The 16600-nt window shown below is 30.8% G+C and overlaps 1 protein-coding gene across 13 annotated transcripts in view; it reads left to right on the top strand.

Annotated features, from left to right (window-relative positions):
• LOC108696888 overlaps nucleotides 1–16600 on the top strand; it is a 369929-nt gene that overhangs the window by 294005 nt on the left and 59324 nt on the right. For all 13 annotated transcript variants that reach the window (XM_041569828.1, XM_041569827.1, XM_041569829.1 and 10 more), the window contains 26 exons: nucleotides 644–673; nucleotides 1026–1079; nucleotides 1541–1564; nucleotides 2223–2276; nucleotides 2570–2599; nucleotides 3244–3297; nucleotides 3794–3820; nucleotides 5109–5162; nucleotides 5330–5353; nucleotides 5687–5740; nucleotides 6762–6791; nucleotides 7081–7134; nucleotides 7298–7327; nucleotides 7869–7922; nucleotides 8929–8952; nucleotides 9065–9118; nucleotides 10140–10169; nucleotides 10471–10524; nucleotides 11919–11948; nucleotides 12490–12543; nucleotides 13891–13914; nucleotides 14155–14208; nucleotides 14462–14491; nucleotides 15145–15198; nucleotides 15944–15973; nucleotides 16497–16550. In XM_041569828.1, coding sequence (XP_041425762.1) covers nucleotides 644–673; nucleotides 1026–1079; nucleotides 1541–1564; nucleotides 2223–2276; nucleotides 2570–2599; nucleotides 3244–3297; nucleotides 3794–3820; nucleotides 5109–5162; nucleotides 5330–5353; nucleotides 5687–5740; nucleotides 6762–6791; nucleotides 7081–7134; nucleotides 7298–7327; nucleotides 7869–7922; nucleotides 8929–8952; nucleotides 9065–9118; nucleotides 10140–10169; nucleotides 10471–10524; nucleotides 11919–11948; nucleotides 12490–12543; nucleotides 13891–13914; nucleotides 14155–14208; nucleotides 14462–14491; nucleotides 15145–15198; nucleotides 15944–15973; nucleotides 16497–16550 — 1065 coding nt within the window. The remainder of the gene's footprint in view (nucleotides 1–643; nucleotides 674–1025; nucleotides 1080–1540; nucleotides 1565–2222; nucleotides 2277–2569; nucleotides 2600–3243; nucleotides 3298–3793; nucleotides 3821–5108; nucleotides 5163–5329; nucleotides 5354–5686; nucleotides 5741–6761; nucleotides 6792–7080; nucleotides 7135–7297; nucleotides 7328–7868; nucleotides 7923–8928; nucleotides 8953–9064; nucleotides 9119–10139; nucleotides 10170–10470; nucleotides 10525–11918; nucleotides 11949–12489; nucleotides 12544–13890; nucleotides 13915–14154; nucleotides 14209–14461; nucleotides 14492–15144; nucleotides 15199–15943; nucleotides 15974–16496; nucleotides 16551–16600) is intronic.

Below are 16600 nucleotides of genomic sequence, written 5' to 3'. Positions count from 1 at the left end.
ACCAAGCAAGACAGAACCTCTATTGCAGTGGGAGAAATGCTGTGGCACTAAGTGCTTTACAGACAGCAGTTCTCAACAACAAAGTATTTTCTATGATTTTTTTCTTCTATAGATCTTTTATAGCCTTTTACCAGACCATAGCTTTTCTAGGGGAGAGTAAACAATATACAGTATGCTTGATATATGGGATATTTTCTAGAAAAAGAGAAAATAAAAAGTTAATATAAAGTTCATTAAACTCATTCATTTTTTTTCTGTAAAAAAAATCTTACAATATAGTTGATTGAAAAAATATAAATAATAGAATATCAACTTGTACTTGTAGTTTTATTTAGTGCTATATTTTATAAAGCACCATATTCTTTTTAAGATTTGGTTGTAACCAAATTAACTTTAGCCATGTCCTGCTCATGGAATTAGCTTAATAATAAAATTCAGTTACTTTTGTTACATGCACATAATTACATGCATAATTACAAAGGAAACAAACATTTTAATTTAACACACTAAAATGTAAATGGTTTCAAACCTCCAATAAATTTGTACAAATTGTATGCAATCAGTTACATTTTAATTTGATATAATAATTTTTTATGGCATTGGCATTAGTGTTTGATATATAAATCTGATTGATACTTTTTAGGACCCATGGATCCACTTGCAGGAACAGATGGTAAGTTAAGAATTCATCTTAAAAAGTTATACTATTCAAAATATTTTCAGTTTGCAGCAGATGCTGTAAATATGAACAAATAATTCTAAAACAATGTATCTTGTCCTCAGACATGAATTAAGTTCCCAATTATTGCAAATGTTACATATCTTGCTCTCTTACAATGCTTTCTTAAATAATTTCAAACTTAAACTTGTCTAATATTGCTTTATTTAGATCTTTAAATTGCTGTTTAGTATTTTTATAGACATAGGTTCCCAATAAAAATAACAGACTTTTAAATTAGCAAAATAACTCACAAACTATATCTTAAGTAGGGTCACTGTCTCAAAATTGCTGTGATTGTGTTTAGGAGATTGGATGATAGAAACAGATCAGCCAACCCTACCAATACCATATGAAAAAGGTAAGTGAAATAGTTGTTGAGTCTGCTCATAAACATAAATTATGACAATTAGTTTATGAGATTAATAAAGACAAGGTAAATAAGGATCAGTTGTGGTTATCTCAGATCTCTCATGTCTCATTTATTAGATCTTATATATTCCATACAATATGCCTCTTGCAATCACACTTTTCTTAAAGTTACAATTTATAATAAGGTGCTAATGAAAGGTTATTTTGAAGGCAAAAAATTTAGCTATAGGCATATATTATACTGTTTTCCTGAATGTAATAAATGTTTTATATTAGAAATGTGTTAGAGAGATTCTAATAAATGTGTTACAAATAATTCTGTTCTGTTACATAAAATATTGTATAATGCAATGATTGTTCTTTCTCAAGAGACTTTATAAATTTGTAGGTGTTAACATTCAGGTCTGCTGCTCTGTAATTTAATTTACTTTTTGTGATTATTTTTTCTAGAGCCTGGAGCTCCATCTCCATCAGGTAATTAATAAAGCTGCCTTTTTAAAACAATAATAATGTGTGCAGCCAAAAACCAAATGTATTATTTTTTTCTGATTGGAAAAACTTTAAGGCGCAGATTTATCAACATTTGATAAATAAAATTCAATAAATAAAATTCACTAACTTGAATTAGAGTTTCAGCAAATCAAAGGTTTAAAATTTATTAAGCACAAAAACATTGAAAAACTTGAATATAAAAATGTGCCAAAAGCTGACAAGTTTATGTAGAAGTCAAAATGTAAGCAATTTTTTCTATTTCATTTTTCTGAAAGTTGGTAGTAGAATGCATGTAATTTTGCTTCAACTGAGTTTTTTTTTTACATTTTTAATCGGTCAGTCTTTTGAGATTTGATTTTTTAAAATAATAAGTGCATAGTTGAGTGTGGAGAGTTTTCAAGTTCTTTGAATTAAAAAAACTTGAAATGTCACGAATTAGAGTTTTTGTAAAAATACATCCCCATCTCAAACTTCCAAAATTCAATCACATAAAAATTAGGTTTATATTTTATAATGTGTATTATTTTTGTATTTTCATTACCATATATTTAACTGACTAATTAGCTGAGGGAATTATTACAGTATATTATATAGCTTTAATCACAAATATTAAATAACTATTATTCATTTTTGTTTTTAGGAGAATGGATTATAGAGTTTGCCCAGCCAGGACAAAAAACAAAATTTAGAGCAAGTAAGTATTCAAAAGTTGTTAGACATTACAGAACATATGTAATTAAATTCTTTCGATGTATAAAATTGCTTTCTGAAAATAGTGCAATAATTTGAAATAATGACTAAAAATTAGATTAAAGTACATTAAAATGAAGACATGGTAGAAATTGAGAAAAAAATAAAGCATGGAAAATTGCTGCTAGTATATTAACATTCTTGTTAAACAATCACAAGAAACTCATGATTTATTTTTTAGTCCAAACGAAAAAAAAAAGAAATACATTACTAAATGTCTTTGTATTTTCTCTTTAGAGCCTCTTGTTCCTCTTTATGGAAGAAAAGGTAATTTTCAAATATCTTTGCACATAAATGATTGTTTATAATATTAGAGCAAAATATATGGGTATTAAGATATACTGTAGCATATTAAGATAACAATGGTATGAGAGTTCAGCTGAAACCTACATTTTTCAAAAGGGTTTTAAAAGACTATCCCATACTTTATGTCTTGTGACAGTTGCACCTCAAATCACGCCTTAGATCACATCCCTTAAAAACCAAGAGAGAGCACTGTGCTTACTGTTTAACCATAGTAGAAAACTCCTGCTCCTCAGTAATGATGTACAAGTAAGGAGTGTACCCCAAACCTGACGCCACTCAATGCAAAAAAAGGGGGGGCAGGTGCCTTGTGGCCTAAATTATGTAGGTATACCCTTGAATATGAGTTTGTAGTTGTGAGATCATTAGCAAATTTTTTTGCATAAATCTAGTTCTCACTAGTTCTCACTAGTGTCATGGTTAACCCAGATAACCACATTTATAGGAATACAAATGCAGATTTATTGTGCACCTAACTCCTAACTTATTAAACCCTTTGTAATTTTTGCAATTTGCTAGTGTCTCCTTCCATTTAAGACTTCATTTCCATTGCATTACATTGTCATTGAATATGGAGGTTAATAAATACATTTTATTGCTGAATTTAGGAATATGGATTGTGGAAGTGAAACTTCCAACAGAGACAAGGAACTATGAAGGAAGTAAGTATACAATGACCACATAATGTGACATATAAAATGTTCATAAAATCGTTTTTAAATTATTTACATAAGGATGAATTGAAATGTGAAGTTACTTACTTCCCCAGAAGATAATTTGACAAACTTAAATATGGGTTTGCTTAAAATAAAATAAATATACTTTGCATTTTTTGTTGCTGTTCACACTCTGTCATTATCAGTATATAGCATGAATATTTATAAATTTGTCAATTTGAAACATTTATAGCTTGTTACTTTATATACACATATATATATTTACAAGACTTAAAAGTCAATTGAACAGTTGTAAATATACTGAGAATCAGGATTCTTGTATTTGAAGCTAAACTGAAATAGAATAAATGTTATCCAAATTAAATTGTTATAGCCTCTATAGTATATTATTCCAAAATTTACCAGTAATCATATGCATATCAATATTAAGAGAGATATATACAGTAGAGCTAATGCCAATATCTGTAATTTATTTTTGCAGAACCCATATCTCCAACAGGGATTGATGGTAAGCTAACATTGATTAACATGTTTATTTAAAACAACAAACAAAACATAGAGATGGAAAAAAAAATTGAGTTTTATTGTGTGAAAACCACCAACACCACTAAGAAAAAAACTTTGCCAGATAAAAGTTGTGAGGTTCAATTGTTAATGGGTCCTGTTGAACCTTTTTAAATCAATTCAAACTTTTGGACTTTTTCGGTTTTAAGACTTTTCACTAGGAATTGTCTAAATACTTAAATTTTTAGAGGTATTTGTATTTTTTTTAGCATGTTGTTCAGTGTAATTTTCCATTGTACTTTTTTTTTCATATTTTTTAATAAATCTCATGACATTCAGGGGCACATTTACTTAGCTCGAGTGAAGGAATAGAATAAAAAATATGAAAATTTTGAAGTATTTTTTTGGCTACTTGACCATCAAATTGAATGATTCGAACTAAAAATCGTTCGCCTATTCGACCATTCGACAGTCAAAGTACTGTCTCTTTAAAAAAAACTTCGACCACCTACTTCGCCACCTAAAACCTACCGAGCATCAATGTTAGCCTATGGGGAAGGTCCCCATAGGCTTTCTAGCCAATTTCAGATCGAAGGAAAATCGTTCAATCGATGGATTAAACGAATAACGCTAAATCCTTCGACTTCTATATGCGAAGTCGAAGGATTTTACTTCGACAGTCAAATATCGAGGGTTAATTAACCCTCGATATTCGACCCTAAGTAAATGTGCCCCTCATAGTTTAAGGGGCAGATTTAAGGTCGAGGTCAATTCAAATTTCACGCTATTTTGTGTGTACTTCGACCAGGGAATTGTCCAAATTCAATTTGAAAAAAAAAAATAGAAAATTCTAATATCTAAATTTATCATGTCCTGTCTCTTTAAAGATTCTAAAACCTGCCAAATTGCTGTTTTAGCCTAGAACCCATTGGGCCTATTTGGAGTCAATTGGTGGACTTTGAAAAATCAAAGTTTTTTGTGGGAAAAACTTTGAATTGTAAGAATCGAATGCACTATTACTTGATTCGTACAATTCAAATTCAATCAAAAATGGACCTATTCGGCCAAAAAAAAAACCTTCAGCTTAATTTCAGTTGGTCTTTTTGAATTCAAATTTTTACGTTTTTCAAATTCAAAATTCGACCTTTGATAAATATGAACCTAAGTGTTTGAGTTTAGCCGTAGTTTCAAAAACCTCTAAAACCACTTACTATGAAGTATTAGTTCTATATATTATAAAGAAGAATTACTAACCTATGACTTTTTAAATCCTTTATATTTTTTGTCTATAGGAGAATGGATCACAGAAACAGAGCACACTTCTGTACCTATCGAATATGAAGGAAGTGAGTTCATATATTGTACAGCTTATTCATTTAAATTAGATCTTCTATAATGTTAAGCAGTAAAATGTAATAAAAAAAGTTAATTACTGCCAATTATATTATGTAGCAGTACTAAAACGCTTCATAACCCGATAAACAGAAATGTTATCTTATTTTTCATTTTATAGAGAAAGAAGAGCCATTGCCTATAGGTAAATTGAATCTACAATATTTTTATGTACATCCAGTTTCAAGTCTGTGGAATATATTATAAATATTAAACATGTACACTTTGCACTAGTATATAAGGGACTGCAGATATATGAAGTCACAGGACAGCTAAAAAAGTTCTGATATTAATAATTTGATTTAGTTAATAAAATAGTAGTATATTGATAAACCACTTGATATAATTACCATATGATAATTAATGGAGGGACTGAGGTTTATATTTTGCAAATGGAAACATTAACAGATGGAACTAGACATTCATATTTGCTTATTATAACCTAAACTTAATGAATACTGTCTATATTTATGTTTAGTTGAATGGATACAGCAACTAGCAAGGCCAGGACAGCCAACACAATTTAAAGGAAGTAAGTATATCAGTTATACCCATCTTTGGATAATTATTTTTAGCACAAATAGTGCGATCGAACGATCGAAGGATTATTCCTTCGATCGAATGATAAAATCCTTCGAAGGACAATTCGAAGGATTTTAATCCAACGATCAAAGGAATATGCTTTGATCAAAAAACTTAGGAAAGCCTTTGGGGACCTTCCCCATAGGCTAACATTGAGTTCGGTAGCTTTTAGATGGCGAACTAGGGGGTTGAAGTTTTTCTTAAAGAGACAGTACTTCGACTATCGAATGGTCGAATAGTCTAACGATTTTTAGTTCGAATAGTTCGATTCGAAGTCGTAGTTGAAGGTCGTAGTAGCCCATTCGATGGTCGAAGTAGCCCAAAAAACACTTCGAAATTCGAAGTTTTTTTACTTCGAATCCTTCACTCGAAGTTAGTGAATCGGCCCTTAAGTACATACATCTTCTATACATCATAGATGAGGATTCTTTTCAAGGATTCTTGAGGGTCTTTTTTAGTGGCCAAAAATGTTTATGTTCATTTTGTAGGCACCACCTTCCAAGTGGGAAGGTTTTCATTAAAAATGAGTCTGTACATCAGACCAATGGAGACCCATAAAAGTAAACAGCTTAGCCCTGTAATTGCCAAGCCTTTTTAATAATTTTTTTAGGATTGCTTGAGGTTTGGCATAGATCTCAGCCTGGAAACTATAGGCTGGTTACTCTGATATCAGTGGTAGGAAAGCTTTTGGAAAGGGTAATAAGAGATAAGATACTTACAGTAACTACATTGCAAATCACAATACTATGGACCAGAGTTATCAAAATGTGTGATTAGAGTTTAACACAAAAAACACTTTCTATTTTTTCCTTTTGGGTTGTTAAAAGCAAATTTATCAAATGGTGAACCTCTAGCAGGAAGGACCACAAATTGCATTTACTCAATTTAAAAGCTGGTGCTAGTATTAAATGTATGTTTACAAATATATATGAAAAAATGATTTAATAATATAAATTGTATTTATTTTATAGAACCTGTAGCACCAATTCCTGGACGAAAAGGTAACTGGTGAAGGGCTAGCATTTTAATAAATGTCATTATCAAACTTAATAGTTCTTCTAGAAATATATATTTCCTGTAGACAATACAGTAGATCTTAACATTACAGATAATGTATAATATATTTCTTCTGTATCCTTTTCTTGCAGTGCTTGCTTTGCATAACTTAGATGTTTTATATTAGGAGTATATATTATAAGTGAAAAGGCATTTATATAACATTAGTTGTGCAGTGTAGCATTTATATGATCTGTTAGATTGAACATAACTCATATTATTTAATTTACTTAGGAGTATATATCATCAGAGTAACAGAACCTCTGGGAACTGAGGATTATTATGGAAGTGAGTAGATCATGCCTGCAATAATACTAAAACACTGTCCTTTAAGAACAAATGTATATTCTGCAATTTATTATGTTATTGTATATTTTTCATATATGTTTGTTATATATTTTCTGCATTAAGGATGTAACATTTGAAAATAATTATGGGTCTTTTTCTCCAGTACCTAAAGCACCCTTGCCTGGAACAGAAGGTAAATCCAAATATTTAAAATTATTCTAGAACTGCAAATTGATTATCTCCTAGTTTTAGCTAAAATAAAATAATTTAGTCAAAAAGAAATGTATAGTCAAACATAAATACCAATAAACCTAATAAGAAGATGCCTATACATTTTCTTTCCCTTTAAAATCATTGATGCTTAGTTAATAGTTGAACAAATGTAATGGAGGAAACCTCACATGTCAAAAAGGCACAATTTGGGAAATAGCAAACGGGAGATATATTTTAACTACCTCTTTAAGAAACACCACTTAAAATGTCTGGTATCCTACAACTGACTCTTGAACCACCATCCTCCACCAAAAAATCCCTTTACTAATGTTCATAGAATAGTCACCAGAGCAATACATGCTATTAATGCCAATGAGATGGATAGAGGATTCATTGATCAATACTCAAAATGTACCATAGTCCTTAATGTAGACTGCAGCCAAACTAAAGACTCAGTTCACATTGGTTCAGCTTCTAGGTTACACTTTTTGTTAATAATTACTGTGTACTATTCTTATCAGGAGAATGGACCGCAGAAACAGAGCAGCCAACTGTACCAGTGCCATATGAACCAGGTGAGTATATTTGCAGATATGCATACAAAGTACAGAAGGTTAGAGATAATGATGTGTTTAGCTGACCGACCAAAGACATCATTACAAAGCTTCCCTTGCGTTCAACATAAAACAATGGGATTGGAGGTCTTCTATTTAAGGAGCTTTCTGGCTTCCGTGTTTGGCAGAACTTTGCAAATGGGAGTCTTTTTTCTATGAAAACAGTTGTAAAAAAAAAAAAGGAAAGAAGCTTCTCTAACAAGGTAGAGCAATGTGTATGTTATCGCAGAGCTAAAAATGCCTTAACTGCCATGTCATTTTGCTACAACAAAAATTTAATTTTGCATTCCCTAGGACTCCAATGCAGTTTGAGAATATGAGTAGGGTCAATATGCATTTTTTTTACTTTGCTAAAAGCTGGGGTAATAGCCAAATATGATTCTCCTAAAATCACACCTACCATTAGAAGTCATGAGAATGCATACTTCCTAGGCATAACTGCTAATTGGTAGATTTACCAAAGTGTATAGGGGTTCTAAGTGCACATGTCTTGAGCCATCAGAATAGAGAGAACAATATCCAAATCTAGTTTTATCACAGAAAAAATGTGCCCCTAAATGTGAATTCACAAGAGAATGCAATTTTTACATTGGCCTTGTGCATTTTGTGCCTTATATATCACTACAATGTGGCACAAGTGGCCATGTTTTTCTCAAATTGCCCCCTACCCTGTACTTACCAGAATTGATAGGTATTTGCATTCCAAAAAGTACAGCGATGTGTGTGTGCCCCATGAATACATTGCTGTCTGTGTTCCCTGTTCTCCTTTGTGCTGTAGTACTTGTGCCCTGAGTCAGAGTAAATTACCCCTTCGATTTATTTGTTTTTTTAATGAATCTGTATTGATTTAAGTTCAGTTTCTGTCGGCTTCAACTTCATTTATGAATTCAATTTCATTTTAACGACAGAAAAGTAAAATGTGTCATCTTTTGCAAATCTGATTAATGTTTCTAATTTATTTTTGCAGAACCAGGAGCTCCAAAGCCTACGGGTAATTACAAATACAGCTACGGATTGTAAAGTAGAAATATTAGATATTTATAAATATGCTACAGAAAATTTATTTTTTTAACTCAATCTAAAAAACAAAACTTTTTTTCCAGGAGATTTTATCATGGAAATGGCACAACCTGATAAACCAACAAAATTCAAAGGGAGTAAGTATATATAGATATACTTAATTATTAGATCACATGATACAAAACAAATGTGTTTAAGGAAGCTGATGATATTTGTTAAAATATCAGGTCTATTACCATAAAGTAAAAGCTGCACTCTTGCACCTGGCTCTGGATCTTCTACTGATTGCTCTCATGCAACTTCTTTGGGTTAAGGATTTAAGATCTACCAATACTGTATTTCTTTCCCCAGTAATTATTAATCTGGCCATACACATGCTGATAGAAGCATAACAACCCATGTAGGCCAAAAATCAGAATGATATTAAATAAATGTATTTCCTGGTAGTTCTACAACAGTTTGCAGTTTGAATTGCAGGTAGGGGTCTTGTTTTGCATGGGGAAGGTCCCCATAGGCTTTGCTAACATTTTTAGGTCGAAGAAAAATCGTTCGCTCAATGGATTAAAATACTTTGAATCATTCGATTCGAAGGATTTTAATCCATCGATCGAACGATTTTTTGTTCGATCAAACGAATAGCGCTAAATCCTTCGACTTCAATATTTGAAGTGAAGGATTTAACTTCGACAGTCGAATATCGAGGGTTAATTAACCCTCGATATTCGACCTAAAGTAAATTTGCCCCAGAATTTCATGAGATTTATTAAACAATCCAAATAAAAAAGTACGAACAGAAAATTATGCTGAGTGCTAAAAAATACAAATACCTCAAAAACCTAAAAAAAAAATCGAGTTTTCGGAGAATTCGGAGAAATGTGTGTGTATGAGCTATATACTGTATCTGATATATTCACTTTTATAAATAAGCAGAGAAGTGTGTGTGTGTGTGTGGATGAGCTATATACTGTATCTGATATATTCACTTTTATAAATAAGCAGTGTTTACATATGAAACTCAATTTATTCATATTTATAAATTATCAAATGTGGTTCTTAATAGATGCTCGTAGTTAATAAATACATGACTTTCTTGCATTTGATTTTAAATACTTTTATTCTTATAATTACACCACTTCTTCTTGTGTTTGATACTCTTAGGACCAGTAGCTCCAATTCCAAATAGAAAAGGTAATTTAAAATTTAAGAATACATTTTGCTTAAAGCCTTCTTTTAGAAGAAATTTTGCTATGAAAGGACAGTAATGGAAGGATAGTAATGAAAAGTAATTTTGAAAAATGTTAACTGTATTTTTTTAGAACAGTCTTACAGTGTCGCAAGTTTTGTATGTGTGCATCTATCTATCTGTCTATCGTGTGTGTGTGTGTGTGTGTGTGTGTGTGTGTGTGTGTGTGTGTGTGTGTGTGTATAAAATCCTTTCTTTGAGTTCTTACTGTAAAAAAAATGTTATTAAATATTTTTGTATTTTCAGGAATATGGATTATTTCTGTGCAAACACCAACAGGAACAGTGAATTATGAAGGAAGTGAGTATATTAATTTACAATTAATCCAGATATGCGTTATAAACTCCTAATAGGTAAAGCTGAAGATTTCATTAAAAAATTTCAGATGAAAATACATTTATATTGTAAGAATTATATTTTAGACATTAAAACAAATTAAGCCCGTATTATCTAGCAAATAGGTAACTAAATTATGACAGTATGACAATATGACAGTATTTAAAAATCATTTTATTAAAGCAAGAATCTTTAAATAGAGACAAGTAGTAATGAGTGAAATTTGGCAACGAGTTTTGCCGCAAAAATGACACCCATAGACTCCAATTGGTGAAAAAAATTGTTGTGTTGTTCAGAAAAAAAAATTTGACGCACTGCATTGCACGAACAAAAAAAAAAGAATCCCATATACTTCAGTGCATTCTGGTGAATATTTGAAGTTTCACAAATTTTTGGAGAAACGGGTAAAATTTGCCCATCACAAGAGACGAGGCTTAATTATAACATTTTTATATTTTTATGTGGCTCTTTGGTTACAAAGTGATGATTATAGCATACCTGCTCCAAGGGTATATAGTTGTATAGGGAATAATGTATAATGCACCCCATTGTAAAATATAAGCATATTATATGTAAACAAGGAGTTCCATATAAAAGCACGAGATGGAAGGCTTAGTGCTTTTATACAGGCCATGGAACACCAAGGTGACCACTAATATCTCAATATTTTATGACTGTGGGTACATGTGTGAGTCATGTGACACAAATTACATTATTAAGAACCATTTAAAGTAATATATACTGTATATACAGATATTGATAAGGGGTCTTTTCATAATTTGGAACTCCATACCTTAAGTCTGCTAAAAATCCTTTAAACATATAGGGCCAGACATATTAAAATGTAAGTTTAAAGTTTAATAAACAAAAACTAAAGTGCGTTATATTTATTTCTATGGAATTTTAGAACCATATTTATAAAATGGTGAGTTCTAACTTTCACCCACTGATAAATACAATTCTAAAAATCCCATAGGAATGAAAAGAACATGAGTGAGTTCTTATTTACTAAGCTCTAAACTCACATTTTGTTATCTGCCCCTATACTGTATGTTTAAATGATTTTTAGCAGACTTAAGGTATGGAATTAGAAATTATGAAAATACCCCTTATCCATAAACCCAAAATATTAAAATCAAGTGCAATGCATTGTTTTGTAATTACAGGAAATAGGTTTTAAAATGTTTTAATTAATTGAAATTGAGTCTGTGGGAGACAAAATTCCCATAATGTGTTTCCAGATAACGGATCCTGTATATACATATATCTTGAGCAAGAGAGATACACACACATTTCTTTTATATTAAAACACTGAATACCCTTCAATATTTGACCACCCATATTGTATTCTTTTTTAGGACCCATATCTTTGATTGAAGAGACAGACGGTAAGCTCACCATAGGATACTATATGCAATAGTATTTATTAGCAGGATACTGATGCTCTTTTGAATGAAAGGGGTTCATTCTTTTGAAAAGCTTAACTTAAAAATATTACGTACAGTTATTATCAATACAGGAGGTAAAGAGGACTCAGCAGAGATTACTACTTAAAATAAATGCTAAGGATGCTAAAGCAAAATAAATATTAGTCAATAGTCAACGGAATGAAAATATTTATGTTGATATTATGCAGAGTACTGCTAAATTTGTATAAAAGGAATTAAACAGCATGACAGTAAAGTAAGCAAGACCCAACATTTATGAATTGTTGAGAAACAATAGCAAGCACTAGAACTCCATCAATTCATATGAATTCTCTCTTGTATTTGGTGCATAACATATTATGCAGTGTTCTGCAATACTATACCATACCGTTTCATGTGTAAAACCAGCATGCTCCAATAAAATTTCAGAAATATCGCAAGTATCTATGCAAACTGTAATATGGAAAAAATGTATTAATCTTCATTTTGCGGCTGTGTTTAGGAGACTGGATAGTAGAAACAGAGAAACCAACATTACCAGTAGAATATGAACCAGGTAAGTAAAACAAAAAATATGTATTATAAGATTTGAGCATTATATCACATGCCATCGTTCTACATTCAAGTTTTTTGCTTAATAAACATCAAGGGGCCCATTTACTTAGTTCGAGTGAAGGAATAGAAGAAAAAATTGGATTTCGAATGTTTTTTTTGGCTACTTCGACCATCGAATGGGCTACTTCGACCTTCGAATCGAACTAAAAATCGTTCGACTATTCGACCATTCGATAGTCGAAGAACTTTCTCTTTAAGAAAAAACTTCGACCCCTAGTTCGCCACTTAAAAGCTACCGAAGTCAATGTTAGCCTATGGGGAAGGTCCCCATAGGCTTAGCAATCTTTGTTTGGTCGATGAAAAATCGTTCAATCGATGGATTAAAATCCTTCAAATCTAACGATTTTTCGTTCGATCGAACGAATTGCACTAAATCCTTTGACTTTGATATTCGAAGTATTTAACGTCGACAGTCGAATATCGAGGGTTAATTAACCCTCGATATTTGACCTTAAAGTGGACCTGTCACCTACACATAAAAAGCTGCATAATGAAAGTCCTTTGCAAATTAAAAATGAAACCCCCAAAAATGTTTTCATTAAAACATCCATACTTGTTATAAAGGTGTTTAAATATCTAAACTGTCAATCAAATATTACCTGCCCCGCCTCTATGCCCGTGGCATAGAGGAGGGGCAGTCAATTACTTTCACTTTCCATTCAGCACTTCCTAGATGTCACTGCTCTCCTCACATTCCCACTTCCCTCCTCAGGCTCTATAATTGTGTAGGGCACTGCACATGGACATTAGGTCCCCCATTCTGGTGCATACACAAGATTTTGGGGTGATACACAATTTCCCTTAATAACCGTGTACACAAAATGGCCGCTGCCTGCTTGCTGTGATTGTATAATTGAAAGACAGAAGGAAACAAAATTGAAATAATAAATACAGTTTAGTAAAGTTTATTTTGCTCAACTAACATGATAGAAAATAATTTGAAATTATTTCTTAGGGTGACAGGTCCCCTTTAAGTAAATTTGCCCCCAAGTGTTTTTAAACCATTATTAAAATTCAGGATTTTTAATGCAAAAAAATTTCAAATCATGAAAAAAATACAAATGTTAATAAATAAACCCCTTAGACTGCATCATGATTTCTATATATTAAGGACATCTAATTTGGTCAAGGCTGTAATGCTGTTTCTTCTTGAGCACAATGATCAGTAAAATTAAGAAGCCACTTATTAATCTATATGTATTGTAAATGTGATATCCTTAAATCCAATATTGAAAACAACCATCAGATTGTATTTGTAAATACAATAATCACATTTTTATTTTTCTAGAACCTGGAGCTCCAACTCCTACAGGTAATTTGAAAAATCTATTTACTATAAAAAAATCCAAACATAAAAATAGGCAGATTTTTCATTTGTGTGTACATTTTTCATGACAAAATACAACTATTAGTTTTTCTTAATATGACAGAAATAAATATAATAGTGCTCAATAAAAAAAACACAATGGGGAAAAATGTATAATTATTTTGTCCCTTAATCATCTCATATCAGTTTATCTAAGAAAAATAATAATTATATTTATTTCTCTAGGAGAATTTATCATAGAAGTAAGCCGTAACAGACAACCATCAAAATTTAAAGGGAGTAAGTACTAATATATAAAAATTGTTTGAAAAGAAACACTTTTCATTAGAACTATAAAAACTGCTTGTCTCCTCCTTTACAGAACAACAGAAGAATCTTGATTTCTTATATCATGGGGAAATATTTTGCTTTCTCTTGCTACTATTATACACAAATAGGAATATATTTTCACAAATAAGAATATATTTTCACAAATATTTTTACTTAAAAATGTGTAATACTGTAATTTTAAAAATTTTGTTTTTCTATTTAGGACCTTCTGCACCAATTCCAGGATCAAATGGTAAAACATTTTGATAATTTTGGGGAATCATAATATTTTGTAATATTAATATGTAGACATCAAACATTTAAATAAGTGTTTAGAAAAGTCTTTATAAATCTATGTATGATAATGGCATTGTGTTTCACTTTCATTGTTGACCTAAACCTGATTATTCAAGTGATTAGCTAACTATAATAGCTTAGTCAACTATAATACATGATAATTTGATCAATTGGTAAACTATTTATATATTTTATTATATTTCAAAAAGTCAAAGGAATTATAAACCCTATAGAAATCAAATGCCTCGTTGCTGGTTAAGAATTATAAACAATTTAACAAAGTATGCCGCACAGATCTCAGCAACAAAACAAAACAGTTTTTATTGAAAAACTCAATAAAAACACTTTTGTTTTGTTGCTAAGACCTGTGAGTGCAGCATACTTTGTTAAATGATTTTAATATATTTCTATATTTTGTTATAAACTACTATCTACATTATTCTGGTATTTAATTATCAAAACTTGTCATTACAGATTCTATAATTTTTTAGTTATATATAAATATAGTATTAAACAAACAAAGATATAAAAGGGAAATATATTTATATTTAATTATATTTTCATCTATCTGAACAAAGGCAACTTTATGTTTATGACTGTTATGTTTAGGATTATGGATCATAGATGTGAAATTCCCTACTGGAACCATACAATATGTAGGAAGTAAGTATAATGTCAACCTTAAATTACAAGGTCAAAAAAGCAAAACACTATTTCTATATTTGTCTTTCCAGCAACTGCCTATGATAAGCACCTGTCCAGCAACTGTACTATTGAGTGTGATCATATTTTAATCATAAAATAATGTATCCATCATAATCATCTAACAACACTTAAGTATTAATACTGTATTATTATAAATAACATAATAGCTTTTCTGTAGTGATGAGCAAAATTTGTCCCCAAGTTACGCAGCAAAAAGATACCCATAGACTGCAATGGGTGGAAAAAATTGCCAAAATTTGGCAAATTTCGGGAATTTTCAAGGGAGCGAAATGGGTCAGATTAGCCCATCACAACATATCTATTCTCTGCTGCATAAGCCCTACAGAACCTTATGTGTAGCCTTTAATACCCTAACTTAAGTACTTCTAAATAGGAAGATATATATATATATAGCACAGTAGAGTTAATCGTGCAACCATTGTTATTCTTTGAACCAGGTGCTGCTGATAGGCAAAGTATCTACTCTTTCCTTGTAAAATGCAGCACACACTGGAATCAAAACATCAGTATTTTATCAAAATGTAAATCATTATATATATATATAATCATTTTAGTCCTTGCTGAGTTGTAATCTTTCAAATAGAATAATTATCTAAATCCTGATTGAATAGTTAAAGTTTTTTATTTAAAACCTCCAATATCTTAATAAGATGATTTGTTTGTTACACCTTTTTTCTTGAAGAACCAAGATCTCCACTGCCAGGAACAGAAGGTAAGTTAAAATGTGTCTATCTGTAGAAACTAGAACAAAGTCAACCCATTTATTAAATATATCACAAATATGCACAGTGAATGTGCATGCACATAGACTTATCATTCTAGCATACAAAGCTTATTGAATTAGACTAGGAGATCTTATTATGGTTTAATACCTAACATCACTTATTTACAAAAGTAAACTAGAACAGATTTCTAAAAATGAGTTTTTGAGTTTTTTTGGAATTTGAAAAAACTTTAACTCAAAATTCTAGAACTTCATAATTTACAAATGTGAAATCACTCTATAATGAGTATTTTCTAATTAATCTCAAATTGATAAATACCTTGCATTTTGAAACTATAATTTCAAATTTGTTATGTTTGCCATAAATAAAACATCAAACTGTAAATCTGCGGCAATTTGGCAAATGTGCCTGCATGTTTTCAACTACAAAGTGTGTTGTTTAGTTTTACAATATTTTTGAAACTTGCTGATCTTGAAATTTTCATCATGGTATTCTTGTCATTATGTTTAGGAGACTGGATTGTAGAAACTGAAGGACCAACTATGCCACTGCCATATGAAGAGAGTAAGTAAAAACCTGTGCACCAAAATGCAACATCTAAAAGACACACTTGG

Source organism: Xenopus laevis, chromosome 7L, assembly GCF_017654675.1.
Source record: "Xenopus laevis strain J_2021 chromosome 7L, Xenopus_laevis_v10.1, whole genome shotgun sequence".
Classification (NCBI taxonomy): domain Eukaryota; kingdom Metazoa; phylum Chordata; class Amphibia; order Anura; family Pipidae; genus Xenopus; species Xenopus laevis.
Note: the sequence above shows the minus strand (reverse complement) of the source record. Positions and strands in the feature narration are given on the sequence as shown.